The sequence below is a fragment of the Gymnoscopelus braueri genome (assembly GCF_963280865.1).
Source record: "Gymnoscopelus braueri genome assembly, chromosome: 10".
Taxonomy (NCBI): domain Eukaryota; kingdom Metazoa; phylum Chordata; class Actinopteri; order Myctophiformes; family Myctophidae; genus Gymnoscopelus; species Gymnoscopelus braueri.
In genome coordinates, this window is record NC_137611.1 from 636151 (window position 1) to 655340 (window position 19190).

Genomic DNA, 19190 nt, shown 5'->3' on the forward strand with positions numbered 1-19190 from the left:
ACACACACACACACACACACACACACACACACACACACACACACACACACACACACACACACACACACACACACACACACACACACCTCTATCATCAGCAGTCTCTCCATGATGCGGTCAGAGCGTTGGAACACCAGCCTAGCGGGGAAGTCCCAGTGCCTGACCGTCTGTCCGGGGTCGTAGTAGCTGTGGATCTTCTGCCGATGGAGGTGGAACAGACGCTTGAAGCTCCGCAGCACAGAGATGCTGACCTGCACCCGCTCCACCCCTTCCTCCAGCTCCATCTTAAACAGCTCCTCTGGGAGGAGATACACCACCGCCTAGAGGACAATACGTACATGTTAAATACACATAGGCTCCTCCCCTTCCTGTGGGAGGAGATACACCACCGCCTAGAGGACAGTACATACATGTTAACCACACATAGGCTCCTCCCCTTCCTCCAGCTCCATCTTAAACAGCTCCTCTGGGAGGAGATACACCACCGCCTAGAGGACAATACATACATGTTAACCACACATAGGCTCCTCCCCTTCCTGTGGGAGGAGATACACCACCGCCTAGAGGACAATACATACATGTTAACCACACATACTGTAGGCTCCTCCCCTTCCTGTGGGAGGAGATACACCACCGCCTAGAGGACAATACATACATGTTAAATACACATACTGTAGGCTCCTCCCCTTCCTGTGGGAGGAGATACACCACCGCCTAGAGGACAATACATACATGTTAACCACACATAGGCTCCACCCCTTCCTGTGGGAGGAGATACACCACCGCCTAGAGGACAATACATACATGTTAAATACACATAGGCTCCTCCCCTTCCTGTGGGAGGAGATACACCACCGCCTAGAGGACAGTACATACATGTTAAATACACATAGGCTCCTCCCCTTCCTGTGGGAGGAGATACACCACCGCCTAGAGGACAATACATACATGTTAAATACACATAGGCTCCTCCCCTTCCTCTGGGAGGAGATACACCACCGCCTAGAGGACAATACATACATGTTAAATACACATAGGCTCCACCCCTTCCTCCAGCTCCATCTTAAACAGCTCCTCTGGGAGGAGATACACCACCGCCTAGAGGACAATACATAAATGTTAAATACACATAGGCTCCACCCCTTCCTGTGTGGGAGGAGATACACCACCGCCTAGAGGACAGTACGTACATGTTAACCACACATAGGCTCCTCCCCTTCCTGTGGGAGGAGATACACCACCGCCTAGAGGACAGTACATACATGTTAACCACACATAGGCTCCTCCCCTTCCTGTGGGAGGAGATACACCACCGCCTAGAGGACAGTACATACATGTTAAATACATATACTGTAGGCTCCTCCCCTTCCTGTGGGAGGAGATACACCACCACCTAGAGGACAATACATACATGATAAATACACATAGGCTCCTCCCCTTCCTGTGGGAGGAGATACACCACCACCTAGAGGACAATACATACATGTTAAATACACATAGGCTCCTCCCATTCCTGTGGGAGGAGATACACCACAGCCTAGAGGACAATACATACATGTTAACCACACATAGGCTCCTCCCATTCCTGGGGGACAGTACGTACATGTTAGACACACATAGAACAGACACACACACACACACACACACACACACACACACACACACACACACACACACACACACACACACACACACACACACACACACACACACACACACACACACACACACACACACACACACACACACACACACACACACACACACACACACACACACCTTGTCTATGAGCAGGTTCTGCAGTTCTCGGAGCAGGACCACCATGCGCTGAGGGCAGCAGTAGAAGGCAGAGCGGCTCCAGATCAGACTCAGGCTGTGGAACAGAGGAGGCAGAAGAACCTCCGTCTGGGAGAAGCTCCTCTCCTCAAAGCTGCTGATCAGCCTCCTCAGAGGACGCAGGTGAAGCTCAATGTCCTCGGCCTCCAGAACCGCTGTAGCACACAGGACACTATAACTATATACTATACTATAGACTATTATACTACTATATATAGATATATATATAGAACCTCTATAACACACAGGACACAACAAAACAGAACCTCTATAACACACAGGACAACAAAACAGAACCTCTATAACACACAGAACAACAAAACAGAACCTCTATAACACACAGGACAACAAAACAGAACCTCTATAACACACAGGACAACAAAACAGAACCTCTATAACACACAGAACAACAAAACAGAACCTCTATAACACACAGGACAACAAAACAGAACCTCTATAACACACAGGACACAACAAAACAGAACCTCTATAACACACAGGACACAACAAAACAGAACCTCTATAACACACAGGACAACAAAACAGAACCTCTATAACACACAGAACAACAAAACAGAACCTCTATAACACACAGGACAACAAAACAGAACCTCTATAACACACAGGACACAACAAAACAGAACCTCTATAACACACAGGACAACAAAACAGAACCTCTATAACACACAGGACACAACAAAACAGAACCTCTATAACACACAGGACACAACAAAACAGAACCTCTATAACACACAGGACAACAAAACAGAACCTCTATAACACACAGGACACAACAAAACAGAACCTCTATAACACACAGGACACAACAAAACAGAACCTCTATAACACACAGGACAACAAAACAGAACCTCTATAACACACAGGACACAACAAAACAGAACCTCTATAACACACAGGACACAACAAAACAGAACCTCTATAACACACAGGACACAACAAAACAGAACCTCTATAACACACAGGACACAACAAAACAGAACCTCTATAACACACAGGACACAACAAAACAGAACCTCTATAACACACAGGACAACAAAACAGAACCTCTATAACACACAGGACACAACAAAACAGAACCTCTATAACACACAGGACAACAAAACAGAACCTCTATAACACACAGGACACAACAAAACAGAGTTCACTTCTTTGTAAAACCCACTTTTCTCCCCAGTTTAGTCGTTATGCCAATTAGTTCCTCTCCAGACACATTACTGTGTTGCTGGTGTATGTTACTGACTCACCTGTCAGTGAGGAGCCCCCACAGGGAGGACCTAGAGCCTTATCGTCCTACTCCTCCCGCCCAACATTCCCTGCTGACAGGGTCCCCCCTCCCCCCCCCATCCCGTAGGAGTACGTCTAATGACCGATACTACCCTCCTCCTCCTCCCCGCCCGGCTTCCCGTTCGTATTGTAATGGCCTGACGACAATAGAAGAAACTAAAATACTCCTAATTTCTACTACCTTCGTTAGTTTCAGCAAAACCTATAAACCCTATGAATTTAAACCCAATAAGTGTAACTGTGCCGTTGCACCCCAGATAGCGCATGCCCCGCGCCGAGAAGTTTTCAGACCAAATGTAGCTGTGAAACTATTAACCTCTCTGCACTAGGAAACACACTCTAAAATGCCTATTTCTAATTATAGTAACCTCTGTTGCATAATTATTCTCTCACTCACCAAAGTGTCCGTTGATAAGATCGAGAAGCTCGTATGAAGAAATCCTCTTAAGACTTCTCTCGTAGAAAAGGGTTTTTATTTAACACTCAAGCTAATACAGGCTTTTAGCAATAATACAAATATATGTATGAAAAGGCAGATTTTCTGATAAGACAGACAACAGACCCCTAAGCTCTATCTCCTCATTTCCTAAATCTAAGGTGCCTGGCACAGACAGAAAAATATCCCCACAATCCAACTTAAAGGGATACTTCACTTTAGGGCCGGGGACACCTTTAAAAAAAATATTAAAAATAAATGAAAAAAGTTATGGAAAATTCATGGCCCCCTCACGCATTAGAGTGTCCTACTAATGTGTGAGGGGGCCATGAATTTTCCATAACTTTTTTCATTTATTTTTAATATTTTTTTTAAATGTGTCCCCGGCCCGAGAGTGAAGTATCCCTTTAATTCAACCAAGATACGGGCAATGCCATGAATTCTTGTTTGAATGTCAAATCTGGATAATATTCCTCAATTCCTGCGAATTACACGGTCAATGACAAACACATCCCCAGACCAGATCTGGAAATAATCTATCATTTCCCATGCAATAAGGCTACCTAAGATTAGGCGACCCAGCAATCGGTAATGCTAGGAGCTGACAAAATTCTCTGTTTATTCAACCAGATTATGGGCAATGCCAAGGTCCCAGTCGAATACAGCAGAATCTACTATCGCTCCCCGCAACCTCGTTGCAGTGTGGCCGCCAAAAGGAACTAATCAGAGAGAGCTAAAATGGGAGAAGTCCGCGCAAGGCTATGTCCGTCGCCCGGTAAAAGGCACAAACAAGTGACACCTCGCACAAGCTTCTCTACCAAACCCCCCCAGAACAGAGATATACAGCAGTATTTATACAATTTTGGCTCCATCCAACACACCAAATATGGAATCGCCTCCCTCCGGGTGAGATCATTTCAGTAGCTTAACCTTATATGGTGCTGGTTAGATTATTTCAATAGCCAAACCTAATATGGTTTTTCCTTCTACCAGTTAAAACATTTCAGCTGTTGCCAGGGCAAGTTGGTCATGTGAGCAAAAAGTACAGTTCTTAGCAGGTCACTGCAAAAGAGGAAGTTGTGGCTGTGTTGTGACTGGTAGCATCAAGGAGCAGAGCTGGTGTCAACAGCAGCCGTGACCTGATTGGCCTTGTTCCTCTTCTTGAGCAGAGCGTGTTGCTGGGCAAGGTCACCCAGCTGCTGCGGGGTCAACAAAGGCCGCGGAATGACAAGGCCATATCTTAGCCCCACCATGTCAGTATAGACGCTGGACAAAGCCGGATGCACCGCGCTGGATTTACAGTTGATTTGGTCGACTGGTTGCAGGCCTTAATGGTCGTAATTTTTGTTGTGGCGAGGGCCACTGCATTTTACTGCATTTTACTGCTTTTATTTTATTTTATTTTAATTTTAGCACGTCGACACGTTGTGGACCCTCCAGGGCAGATCCTTTTGTCTATGTTTATTCTATATATCTTGTATAACCCCGATATCATTCTCAGGGGTGTACGGTGTGTGGTTTGGATGTGATAAGTTAGCAGATCCCCTGGGCTAGTCCACACGTGGTAAACATGGTGAAAATATATTACTAAGGTGTAATATTACTAAGTGAAAATATATTACTAAGGTGTAATATTGACAATTGTGTGAAGATATATTACTAAGGTACACAAGGTACACATGTAATATTGGCAATTGTGTGAAGTGTGGATATTTCTTTAGCTGTGTTGTAGAGGGCAGTGGCCACTACATTTAAGTTATATCCATTTGTGTTGTAGTTGTGTAGTGGCGAGGGCCACTGCATTTTACTGCATTTTACTGCTTTTATTTTATTTTATTTTATTTTTGTTTGCTTTATTGTTAAATTGGTTCTAACTGTAATTGTATCCTTGCTCTGTAAAGCACTTTGAGCTGCATTTCATGTCATGAAAGGTGCTATACAAATAAAGTTTATTATTATTATTATTATTATTATTATTAATGCCTGGTTTAGACTGGTTTAGACTGGTTTAGACTGGTTGCAGGCCTTAATGGTCGTAATGCCTGGTTTATACTGGTTTAGACTGGTTTATACTGGTTGCAGGCCTTAATGGTCGTAATGCCTGGTTTATGGCCAAAAAGAATCTGATCAATGACTTGTCTAAGTAATCTACTGGATCTCTTCTCCACTATATTTTTGTCTACTTTTTTATTTGTTGATGAAATTGTCAATATGTTTAGTCATAGTTTTAGTCATTATAGCTTAGTCTTTATCTAGTTTTAGTTTTAGTCAGTGAAAAAAACTACTTTTAAGTAGTGGTCATAGTTTAAGTAAAACTAAATTAACCCTGTAGTCCCCAGGCTCTCGTGTGCTGCAGTGAGTGTCAAGGCGGCTCACATCAAGTTGTGAGTTTGTAGATCTGCTATTTCCACTATTCTTTTGTATTATTGTCATTATGAAAGGTATGCATGTTTCAACATGGAAACGATTATGACGAATATGCAAAACATCATATTGTGATTATCTCAAATCATTGCTATTAGATGATTATTCAGTGATTGTGACATCAGATCTATAAGCTCTACCTTAAGGTTAGGGTTAGGGTTAGGCTATAACAGCTCTACCTTAAGGTTAGGGTTAGGCTATAACAGCTCTACCGTGATGCAGTGATTGTGACATCAGATCTATAAGCTCTACCTTGGTCGACCTTCAGACAGATGTCGTTGAAAGAAGGATAGTAGCTGCTCTGGACCGTCCTCAGGATCTCCATGATGTGTTCTACCTTAGAGCTCTGGATCTGTAATAACAATAATAACAATAATAATAATAATAATAATAATAATAATAATATCTCAAATATATAAAGACGGTATAAATGGGGGGAGGATAAAACAACTAAAGAAAATCAACTTTATTAGGATTAAAAACACTAAGAAAAGGCTAAGACTTTTTTAAGGAATAAAATCAATGAAAACAGTGGAATTATGAGAAGAGGGGGGAGGGGGGGGTGGAGTTAGCTGGGGAAAGACATATTGAAGAGGTGGGGCTTGAGGGAGGTTTTCATGGTTTGGTGGTGGGGGGGGGGGGGATTCTCTGAGAGTATTGGGAGTGCATTCCACAGGGTTGGGGAAGCAAAAGCCTGATCGCCCCCCAGGTACGGTACTTGGTCCTGGGGACCCCCAGGTACGGTACTTGGTCCTGGGGACCCCCAGGTACGGTACTTGGTCCTGGGGACCTCTAGGAACGGTACTTGGTCCTGGGGACCTCCAGGAACGGTACTTGGTCCTGGGGTCCTCCAGGAACGGTACTTGGTCCTGGGGACCCCCAGGTACGGTACTCCGTAGGAGGTTGGCGTCACCCCAGGAGGTTGGCGTCACCAGACCTGAGGGAGGGGGGGAGGGGGCATGAGGTTTGGGAAGGTGGAAGAGGTAGGGGGAGGAGACAGAGGTAGGGGGAGGAGACAGAGGTAGGGGGAGGAGACAGAGGTAGGGGGAGGAGACAGATTGTTCAGAGCCTTGTAGGTGGTGAGTAGGATTTTGAAGTGGATTCTTTGTTTGACAGGGAGCCAGTGAAGGCGGAGGAGGACCTGTGTAATATGATCTCTGGAGCTGGTGCTGGTGAGCAGACGGGCAGCTGAATACGTTGGAGGTGGAGCCTGTATTTCATTTTTTATTAACGCGAGAACAATGGCTTCCATTATAGCTTGGTAACATAAGCTTGGATTCCCCATCGATGATGTCAATGGTAGGCAGGTTTCTGAACTGTGCACAGCCCTCTGAGACACAGACTGAGTAGACAGACATGGTGGCATATTATAATGAGCATTAATGAGGACCAATTATATGATGATAAGATATAATATAATATTATAATGAGCATTAATGAGGACCAATTATATGATGATAAGAAATAATATAAAATTATAATGAGCATTAATGAGGACCAATTATATGAAGATAAGATATAATATAATATTATAATGAGCATTAATGAGGACCAATTATATGATGATAAGATATAATATAATATTATAATGAGCATTAATGAGGACCAATTATATGATGATAAGAAATAATATAATATTATAATGAGCATTAATGAGGACCAATTATATGAAGATAAGATATAATATAATATTATAATGAGCATTAATGAGGACCAATTATATGCAGATAAGATATAATATAATATTATAATGAGCATTAATGAGGACCAATTATATGAAGATAAGATATAATATAATATTATAATGAGCATTAATGAGGACCAATTATATGATGATAAGATATAATATAATATTATAATGAGCATTAATGAGGACCAATTATATGATGATAAGAAATAATATAATATTATAATGAGCATTAATGAGGACCAATTATATGAAGATAAGATATAATATAATATTATAATGAGCATTAATGAGGACCAATTATATGATGATAAGATATAATATAATATTATAATGAGCATTAATGAGGACCAATTATATGATGATAAGATATAATATAATATTATAATGAGCATTAATGAGGACCAATTATATGATGATAAGATATAATATAATATTATAATGAGCATTAATGAGGACCAATTATATGAAGATAAGATATAATATAATATTATAATGAGCATTAATGAGGACCAATTATATGCTGATAAGATATAATATAATATTATAATGAGCATTAATGAGGACCAATTATATGATGATAAGAAATAATATAATATTATAATGAGCATTAATGAGGACCAATTATATGAAGATAAGATATAATATAATATTATAATGAGCATTAATGAGGACCAATTATATGATGATAAGATATAATATAATATTATAATGAGCATTAATGAGGACCAATTATATGAAGATAAGATATAATATAATATTATAATGAGCATTAATGAGGACCAATTATATGATGATAAGAAATAATATAATATTATAATGAGCATTAATGAGGACCAATTATATGAAGATAAGATATAATATAATATTATAATGAGCATTAATGAGGACCAATTATATGCAGATAAGATATAATATAATATTATAATGAGCATTAATGAGGACCAATTATATGCAGATAAGATATAATATAATATTATAATGAGCATTAATGAGGACCAATTATATGAAGATAAGATATAATATAATATTATAATGAGCATTAATGAGGACCAATTATATGCAGATAAGATATAATATAATATTATAATGAGCATTAATGAGGACCAATTATATGAAGATAAGATATAATATAATAATGAGCATTAGTGAGGACCTATTATATGAAGATAAGACATAATATTATAATGAGCATTAATGAGGACCAATTATATGAAGATAAGATATAATATAATAATGAGCATTAGTGAGGACCTATTATATGAAGATAAGACATAATATTATAATGAGCATTAATGAGGACCTATTATATGAAGATAAGACATAATATAATAATGAGCATTAGTGAGGACCTATTATATGAAGATAGGTTGAAAATGGGTGAAGTGGTCCTTTAAGGAACGGGATTGGTTGAAATGATGATTATCCCTCTGCTCCGTCCTACCTGAGCCTGGATGCCCTGCAGGTTCTCCTTCTGAGCCGACCAGAACTGGAGCTCCACAGAGGGTCCGGGGTGGTCCCCCTTCTCCAGGGCCAGACCAGAGTCCTTCTTCAACACGCTCCAGATCTGACCCGACCACTGGACCACCAGGGTCTCTATGGAGTACAGCAGACCACTGTCCACCGGCCAGCCACTGGAGCTGAGGAGGATAAGGTACCATGCCATAAGATAAGATCATTTGATCGACTGAATACTTTATTCATCAGAAATGTAGGTGGTACAGTAAGACATTAACGCTAAAGGGATAACACAAAATGTCCTGGGGACTTGTTAAAATCAGATTACAGACATGACATCTGACCTCTTCACTCTTGTCCTGCCTGATTTGCCAGGTGTGAAATGAGACCAGTTCACACCTGGCAGATAATGCCCCCCTTTCTCTGTGACAAGGCTTGGACTATCCGCCGATGTTCCACTGAAGTGCCAAGGCTAAGAGGATCTACTCATTAGATCATCTTATAACTCTACTGGGTGGCCAACCAGTAGATCTGAGAAACATGACAACCAGGGTTTAAGGTGTTACAGGAAAACAGAAGAAACTATTCCCTTAAACTCTATATATTTGGTCATAGGACACATCACACAACAAGCTCACAATGTGTTGATGTGTGTTCAGTATATGGAAAGTCGGACATTCCTGAGATCTGTCAGAAGAAATGCACTGGAACCGTTACAACACAGCGGTAAAGACAAGACCATGATAACAGAGTTTACGAGTTGTGACGTATCACTTCGTCACATGACAACTGCCACAGCAGTAATGCCATCGTAGGTGATTTAATCACACGATTTATACGTATTAAGTAGACCATAAAGCCTAGAGGGTAAATGGTAAAACATTTAGAAGAGTTTACAGAATATTGAAATGATGGAACATGTGTTCAACTGCCCTGAGGACCCGTAAGAACATGGGAACATAGATAAGCCCCTGAGTTCAGTAGCCATGAATGGAGTAAAAATGTTTTACCATTTACCTACAAGTCAGCCATATGAAGAGCTCTGCACAAATCTAGCATGTACTGTAAGTAAGGGTGAAGAAGAGAAATAACTCATTATTCAATAAAAAAAAGAAAATCTAAGAATGTCTGGAGTTTGCCAGAAAGCATAAGAGTGACCCAGCTAACCAGCTCTGGTTCAAGGTTCTGGAGATGCAATGTGTGGAGATGGTGCTGTGTGGAGCAAACCTAACACTGGCCATTCCTTGGTGGTATGGTGCTGTGTGGAGCAAACCTAACACTGGCCATTCCTTAGGGGTATGGTGCTGTGTGGAGCAAACCTAACACTGGCCATTCCTTGGTGGTATGGTGCTGTGTGGAGCAAACCTAACACTGGCCATTCCTTGTGCTGTGTGGAGATAACCTAACACTGGCCATTCCTTGTGCTGTGTGGAGATAACCTAACACTGGCCATTCCTTAGGGGTATGGTGCTGTGTGGAGATAACCTAACACTGGCCATTCCTTAGGGGTATGGTGCTGTGTGGAGATAACCTAACACTGGCCATTCCTTAGAGGTATGGTGCTGTGGGGAGGCTTTCCTTTCCTCCGTAGGTACAGGGGCATCGTGTTAGAATTAAAGGAAGAATGAATGGCGAAAAATACAAGACACTGCATGACAATGCTTCAGTGTTCTAAAAAAAACTAAGTATGAGAGCTTTCACCTTTCACCATGAGCACGTCTTCAACCTGGTGTCCCTATTTTGGGCGTGGCATTATAGGCGAATGACAGCTTCCTGTGTACAAGACGACGAGGACTACAGAAAATATCAGTGAAGCTTCTGAAGGTAAGCTGGAAGTAAAACTGCGATATATGACTGAAAGCACATTGTGACAAGGTCACACGTAGGCACCGCCACGCATCAACCCGTGGTTCCTGAACATGACGCTAATGTGACGCCTGGGATTCGAACCCGGGTCTCCTGCGTGGAAATCAAACATCTTAACCACTAGCCTGAAGGGGAATTCCCCCCTTGACCGGGGGAGATATTAGGCTTTTGGTCAACAGGCAGAGACACTACTGCTACACTAAGCATGTCTGCTTAGAAGAACATGCTGCCTTTGGAAGACATTCTGCTTGCACATTCCTGTCCCACATCCGTGTTCCTCTATCTATGGAGGGGTGACTTCTAGTGGCCAGAGGGGGGGCTGATCTTCAATTCCACCATCTAGCTCCTGGTTCTCTTCTGGAGTTCGTTTTGAAAGTGATCCTGGTCCGTTCCTCTCCCCTGCTCATTTAGGGTCTTCATCAGGCTTGGCTGCTGCACCTGGCTGTCTAGGACTGTGTCAAGTCAACCTGGTCTACATGCTGTGTGCATGCCTGCCTGCTTGTGTGCGTGCCGTGATCCTGCAGAGTTAACTATCATTTCAAAGTGTTCCTCCAAGGCAAAAGGATGCTACTGTTCGGCCTCTTCCTGACACATAGACAACGTGAAGTCTAACACCCTGAACCCGGGGTAGAGGGGTTGAGTGAATATGGACCGGAAGGTGTACAGCTGTGTCAACTTCTCTGGGAAGACTCTGTAGAAGGTCAGAGTGCCAGCAGGACTGTCCAGATACACTCCCACTCTGTTGGAGTCAGAGGGAAGGACGGGGAGGACAGTCCTCACCCCGTTGTGGCAGGCGGTATAGCTGTTACCATGGAGACCACGGTGACATTCCAGGCTCCAGGACTTGTCCTTGTGACCAAACAGAATGTCGCTAAAATCCGTTTCGCTGGAGCCGACTCCTCGGTACGTCACGGCTACAGAAACCGTTTCGCGCCACTCTACCTCCCAGTAACGGCATCCGGTCAGACCCTCTGCACACAGAACCTGTTCCCAGGAGTCAAATCTGTGAGGATGATAAGGATGGTTCTCCGTCACATAGGTGTTGTTGTCGGACGGAGGGGGGTTTCTGTGTGCCGTGTTGGGGTCCAGGGGGAGGCCACACACATGTGATGATGACATCAAGTCCCTCTCTTCCTCCTCCATCTCCTGCTCTGCGTAGAAATCGTTTCCTGACAAAACTTCCATTTCTTGATAGAACCGGAGTCTCTCCTCTTCCCAAACATCCTTTTCTTCCATCAGTTGGAAGCAGGTCTGCTTCATTTCCTCAAATTTCCGCACATAAGAGTAACCGATCATCAGCGTTGTCGCCGCTGCTGCCGCCGCCACGACACCGACTTTCCAAGCGTCAACCATCGCTGTGACTAACGTTCAATTCTTCGGTTCTCATCGCGGGTTCGCTCTTCTCAAAGTGTCGGTGCAGCAGCAAAACGCTCATTTATATAGCCGCAAACTCTCGTAAGTTGTTACGTCACAGCTGCATGCTGATTGGATAATAATGTGATAGAGTGATGTCATGACACAGGGGGAACAGAAGCTCACTCCACTCTTTGAAACACAAACACTGAATAAACAGGGAAAACGAGAGGTGGGTGAAGTGTCTCTGATACTGCTGGACTATTATGATCATTCAGTTCAGAATCAGGCCTTTTTCCTGTAATGTCTCCTCATTAATATATGTGATATACATATTCACTTATGAATCACATGCTCATTTTTAGTTAAGGCTCTTTATTAACATATTAACTGCCTAAGACGCAATATTGCGTCCTTTTAAACAAATCATGTTTGTAGTGATTCGCCAACCTATGGCGCCCTGATGCCTTGACTTCCTTGACTTATCTCAGATTTATTTTCCTGATCAGTTGTTTTTGGTGAAAACGAGCCATATTCAACTGCCGATAACTACAGAATGGACGATCACGGTTACAATGTTTTTCTTCCGGTTGAAAGAAGAGAGACTCGTCCTTCCACAGAGACATTGTTTGTTTACATCCAGGTTGAATTTATTTTCTGTGGATCGTCATCGTTATTCATTTCATCCATCAGTTTCCTCCATTCTTTTCACTGGATGTTATTATCCCTTAGACCACCAGTTAACCCCCTTAACCCCCTAGACCACCAGTTAACCCCCTTAACCCCCTAGACCACCAGTTAACCCCCTAGACCACCAGTTAAAACCCTTAACCCCCCTAGACCACCAGTTAACCCCCCTAGACCACCAGTTAACCCCCTAGACCACCAGTTAACCCCTTAACCCCCCTAGACCACCAGTTAACCCCTTAACCCCCCTAGACCACCAGTTAACCCCTTAACCCCCCTAGACCACCAGTTAACCCCTTAACCCCCTAGACCACCAGTTAACCCCTTAACCCCCTAGACCACCAGTTAACCCCCTTAACCCCCCTAGACCACCAGTTAACCCCTTAACCCCCCTAGACCACCAGTTAACCCCCTTAACCCCCCTAGACCACCAGTTAACCCCTTAAACCCCTAGACCACCAGTTAACCCCTTAACCCCCTAGACCACCAGTTAACCCCCTTAACCCCCTAGACCACCAGTTAACCCCCTTAACCCCCCTAGACCACCAGTTAACCCCTTAACCCCCTAGACCACCAGTTAACCCCCTTAACCCCCCTAGACCACCAGTTAACCCCTTAACCCCCTAGACCACCAGTTAACCCCCTTAACCCCCCTAGACCACCAGTTAACCCCTTAACCCCCTAGACCACCAGTTAACCCCTTAACCCCCTTAGACCACCAGTTAACCCCTTAACCCCCCTAGACCACCAGTTAACCCCTTAACCCCCCTAGACCACCAGTTAACCCCTTAACCCCCCTAGACCACCAGTTAACCCCTTAACCCCCTAGACCACCAGTTAACCCCCTTAACCCCCCTAGACCACTAGTTAACCCCTTAACCCCTTAGACCACCAGTTAACCCCTTAACCCCCTAGACCACCAGTTAACCCCCTTAACCCCCCTAGACCACCAGTTAACCCCTTAAACCCCCTAGACCACCAGTTAACCCCCTTAACCCCCCTAGACCACCAGTTAGGGACGTAGCATCCACACACACACACACACACACACACACACACACACTAACCTGAGGACTATGTTGTTGGTTCGAGCCCTCTCTCCACACATAGCGGTATGGGCAGTAAAGGGTTCTTCTAACCTGAGGACTATGTCGTCGGTTCAAGCCCTCTCTCCATGCATAGCGGTATGGGCAGTATAGGGTTCTAACCTGAGGACTATGTCGTCGGTTCAAGCCCTCTCTCCACACATAGCGGTATGGGCAGTATAGGGTTCTAACCTGAGGACTATGTCGTCGGTTCAAGCCCTCTCTCCACACATAGCGGTATGGGCAGTAAAGGGTTCTAACCTGAGGACTATGTCGTCGGTTCAAGCCCTCTCTCCACACATAGCGGTATGGGCAGTATAGGGTTCTAACCTGAGGACTATGTCGTTGGTTCAAGCCCTCTCTCCACACATAGCGGTATGGGCAGTAAAGGGTTCTAACCTGAGTACTATGTCGTCGGTTCAAGCCCTCTCTCCACACATAGCGGTATGGGCAGTATAGGGTTCTAACCTGAGGACTATGTCGTCGGTTCAAGCCCTCTCTCCACACATAGCGGTATGGGCAGTAAAGGGTTCTTCTAACCTGAGGACTATGTCGTCGGTTTGAGCCCTCTCTCCATGCATAGCGGTATGAACAGTAAAGGGTTCTAACCTGAGTACTATGTCGTCGGTTCAAGCCCTCTCTCCACACATAGCGGTATGGGCAGTAAAGGGTTCTAACCTGAGTACTATGTCGTCGGTTCAAGCCCTCTCTCCACACATAGCGGTATGGGCAGCAGGGTTCTAACCTGAGTACTATGTCGTCGGTTCTCTCTCCACACATAGCGGTATGAACAGTATAGGGTTCTAACCTGAGTACTATGTCGTCGGTTCAAGCCCTCTCTCCACACATAGCGGTATGGGCAGTAAAGGGTTCTAACCTGAGGACTATGTCGTCGGTTCAAGCCCTCTCTCCACACATAGCGGTATGGGCAGTAAAGGGTTCTTCTAGCCTGAGGACTATGTCGTTGGTTCGAGCCCTCTCTCCACACATAGCGGTATGGGCAGTAAAGGGTTCTAACCTGAGGACTATGTCGTCGGTTCGAGCCCTCTCCACGCGTAGCGGTAAGGGCAGCAGGGTGCGGCCCTCGGCTCGGCCCCTCAGCGTCACCACTCTGCTCCTCAGCTTCTCCAGGTGTCTGTGAATGTCCTGGGACACCACCCTGGGGTACTCCTCATGGTTCAGACCGCAGGACAGCACACACACCAACACCTGTAACACACACACACACACACACACACACACACACACACACACACACACACACACACACACACACACACACACACACACACACACACACACACACAGTGAGTACAGTACGAAGGAGAAAAAGTGCTCCTCAGAGCACAGGTCTCCACCAGGTCAGGTAGGTATGATATGAGTGATGTCATCATGTCATCATGTGTCTCGCTAGCCAATCACAACTGGTGACAGACGGACACACACACACACACAAAGTGAAAACATACTCTCCTCCATGCTGCAGGCTTGGCGGAGACAACGACAGACAATTTACAATGCAGGCATTTGGCATTTGTTTCTCTTACCTTTTATATGATATTATTATATCCTAGAACGAGTGTTACAGTAGAACATGTTCATAACTCCATCCTGAGTCCTGAGTCACCACAGAGTGGACGCTCCATGATGAAGATGAGGTCCATGCTCTAGATCGCATCTTTTTTATCGCGATTACATTTCTTTGTTCATATCTGACTTTCATAATAAACCTGTCCACAGTGTGTGTGAGAGGAGCCCCTCCCTCCACAGTGTGTGTGAGAGGAGCCCCTCCCTCACAGTGTGTGTGAGAGAGGAGCCCCTCCCTCACAGTGTGTGTGAGAGAGGAGCCCCTCCCTCCACAGTGTGTGAGAGGAGCCCCTCCCTCACAGTGTGTGTGAGAGGAGCCCCTCCCTCCACAGTGTGTGTGAGAGGAGCCCCTCCCTCACAGTGTGTGAGAGGAGCCCCTCCCTCACAGTGTGTGAGAGGAGCCCCTCCCTCACAGTGTGTGTGAGAGAGGAGCCCCTCCCTCCACAGTGTGTGAGAGGAGCCCCTCCCTCACAGTGTGTGTGAGAGAGGAGCCCCTCCCTCACAGTGTGTGAGAGGAGCCCCTCCCTCACAGTGTGTGTGAGAGAGGAGCCCCTCCCTCCACAGTGTGTGAGAGGAGCCCCTCCCTCACAGTGTGTGTGAGAGGAGCCCCTCCCTCCACAGTGTGTGTGAGAGGAGCCCCTCCCTCACAGTGTGTGAGAGGAGCCCCTCCCTCACAGTGTGTGAGAGAGGAGCCCCTCCCTCACAGTGTGTGAGAGGAGCCCCTCCCTCACAGTGTGTGAGAGAGGAGCCCCTCCCTCACAGTGTGTGTGAGAGAGGAGCCCCTCCCTCACAGTGTGTGAGAGAGAGGAGCCCCTCCCTCACAGTGTGTGAGAGAGGAGCCCCTCCCTCACAGTGTGTGAGAGAGGAGCCCCTCCCTCACAGTGTGTGAGAGGAGCCCCTCCCTCACAGTGTGTGTGAGAGAGGAGCCCCTCCCTCACAGTGTGTGAGAGAGAGGAGCCCCTCCCTCACAGTGTGTGAGAGGAGCCCCTCCCTCACAGTGTGTGAGAGAGGAGCCCCTCCCTCACAGTGTGTGAGAGGAGCCCCTCCCTCACAGTGTGTGAGAGAGGAGCCCCTCCCTCACAGTGTGTGTGAGAGAGGAGCCCCTCCCTCACAGTGTGTGAGAGAGAGGAGCCCCTCCCTCACAGTGTGTGAGAGAGGAGCCCCTCCCTCACAGTGTGTGTGAGAGAGGAGCCCCTCCCTCACAGTGTGTGAGAGAGAGGAGCCCCTCCCTCACAGTGTGTGAGAGAGGAGCCCCTCCCTCACAGTGTGTGTGAGAGAGGAGCCCCTCCCTCACAGTGTGTGAGAGAGGAGCCCCTCCCTCACAGTGTGTGTGAGAGAGGAGCCCCTCCCTCACAGTGTGTGAGAGAGGAGCCCCTCCCTCACAGTGTGTGAGAGAGGAGCCCCTCCCTCACAGTGTGTGTGAGAGAGGAGCCCCTCCCTCCACAGTGTGTGAGAGGAGCCCCTCCCTCACAGTGTGTGTGAGAGGAGCCCCTCCCTCCACAGTGTGTGAGAGAGGAGCCCCTCCCTCACAGTGTGTGAGAGGAGCCCCTCCCTCACAGTGTGTGAGAGAGGAGCCCCTCCCTCCACAGTGTGTGTGAGAGGAGCCCCTCCCTCACAGTGTGTGAGAGGAGCCCCTCCCTCCACAGTGTGTGTGAGAGGAGCCCCTCCCTCCACAGTGTGTGTGAGAGGAGCCCCTCCCTCCACAGTGTGTGAGAGGAGCCCCTCCCTCCACAGTGTGTGTGAGAGGAGCCCCTCCCTCCACAGTGTGTGTGAGAGGAGCCCCTCCCTCCACAGTGTGTGAGAGGAGCCCCTCCCTCCACAGTGTGTGTGAGAGGAGCCCCTCCCTCACAGTGTGTGAGAGGAGCCCCTCCCTCCACAGTGTGTGTGAGAGGAGCCCCTCCCTCACAGTGTGTGAGAGGAGCCCCTCCCTCCACAGTGTGTGAGAGGAGCCCCTCCCTCCACAGTGTGTGAGAGGAGCCCCTCCCTCCACAGTGTGTGAGAGGAGCCCCTCCCTCCACAGTGTGTGTGAGAGAGGAGCCCCTCCCTCCACAGTGTGTGAGAGAGGAGCCCCTCCCTCACAGTGTGTGAGAGGAGCCCCTCCCTCCACAGTGTGTGAGAGGAGCCCCTCCCTCCACAGTGTGTGAGAGGAGCCCCTCCCTCCACAGTGTGTGTGAGAGAGGAGCCCCTCCCTCCACAGTGTGTGAGAGGAGCCCCTCCCTCCACAGTGTGTGTGTGAGAGGAGCCCCTCCCTCCACAGTGTGTGAGAGGAGCCCCTCCCTCCACAGTGTGTGAGAGGAGCCCCTCCCTCCACAGTGTGTGAGAGGAGCCCCTCCCTCCACAGTGTGTGAGAGGAGCCCCTCCCTCCACAGTGTGTGAGAGGAGCCCCTCCCTCCACAGTGTGTGAGAGGAGCCCCTCCCTCCACAGTGTGTGAGAGGAGCCCCTCCCTCCACAGTGTGTGAGAGATGAGCCCCTCTCCTGTGATCAGCTTGTAAACACTACGGTGGCCCATTTGGGACAAAAACACTGTGGCCAGGTTTCTGTCATTATGAAAGTCAGATATGAACAAATAAATAAAATTGTGATATAAATAGGGGATCTACAGCATGGAGCGTTGGCTCTGGTTTGTAGCTGCGGTGACTCAGGATGGAGTTATGATATTTTTCTACTGTACCACTCGTCCTACCATATAATAACATATAAAAAGGTAAGCAAAACGTAGTCCGGAATGATCCTTTAATCCAGAGCGATTTACAGTAAACAAGGAGAACATCTAATGCATATAAATAGTCATCTATAGGAAGAGCCTATCAGCGTCTAAACAGTAGAAAAAACATCAATAATCTGTACTTTGAAACTATACACACTATACGATGACAGGTCTACAAATGACAGATATATACATTATTAGACAAATGATAAATATACAATATGTATTATATGTATTATAGTCTATATACCATCCTCCTGCCTAAGAAACAGGGTAAACCTAGTTATGACAAAACACAGGTGACATAATGTTAGATAATTATGAAATACATCACCATCTATACATATGAGTCATTGTACTAATGTGTTATTCATAAATACAACACCTGCCTATTTCCTTCTACACACACACACACACACACACACACACACACACACACACACACACACACACACACAGAATACCTCAGAGATGAGGACAGGTAGGTGCTCCATAGGGAAGGCAGACATCTCTCCCAGCCTGAGCTGCTGTCTGAAGGCCTGGGGGTCCGGGCTGACCCTCTTCACTCGTCTCTTCAGCAGGCAGAGCAGCTTGGTCCTCCATGGGGGGGAGGTCTCCTCACACACAGGGACGACACCGGCAATGCTTTCAACCGCATGGAAAGCACTACAAATAAGTCTCAGCTTATTTACACACAGTCCCGTTAGATGGTTGTGTGTCTCCACGTTACAGACAGTCAGGTCAAAGGTCACGTTAGA

At 46.1% G+C, this 19190-nt stretch overlaps 1 protein-coding gene across 1 annotated transcript in view; it reads right to left on the reverse strand.

Annotated features, from left to right (window-relative positions):
• The window catches only part of dnah9l (dynein, axonemal, heavy polypeptide 9 like), a gene marked incomplete at both ends in the record, with an annotated part of 232995 nt that extends 214069 nt beyond the window's left edge, over positions 1–18926 (reverse strand). The window contains 6 exons of the mRNA XM_080438924.1: positions 87–320; positions 1780–1991; positions 6254–6353; positions 9133–9328; positions 15156–15346; positions 18897–18926. Coding sequence (XP_080295050.1) covers positions 87–320; positions 1780–1991; positions 6254–6353; positions 9133–9328; positions 15156–15346; positions 18897–18926 — 963 coding nt within the window. The remainder of the gene's footprint in view (positions 1–86; positions 321–1779; positions 1992–6253; positions 6354–9132; positions 9329–15155; positions 15347–18896) is intronic.
• Positions 18927–19190: the final 264 nt, after the last annotated feature.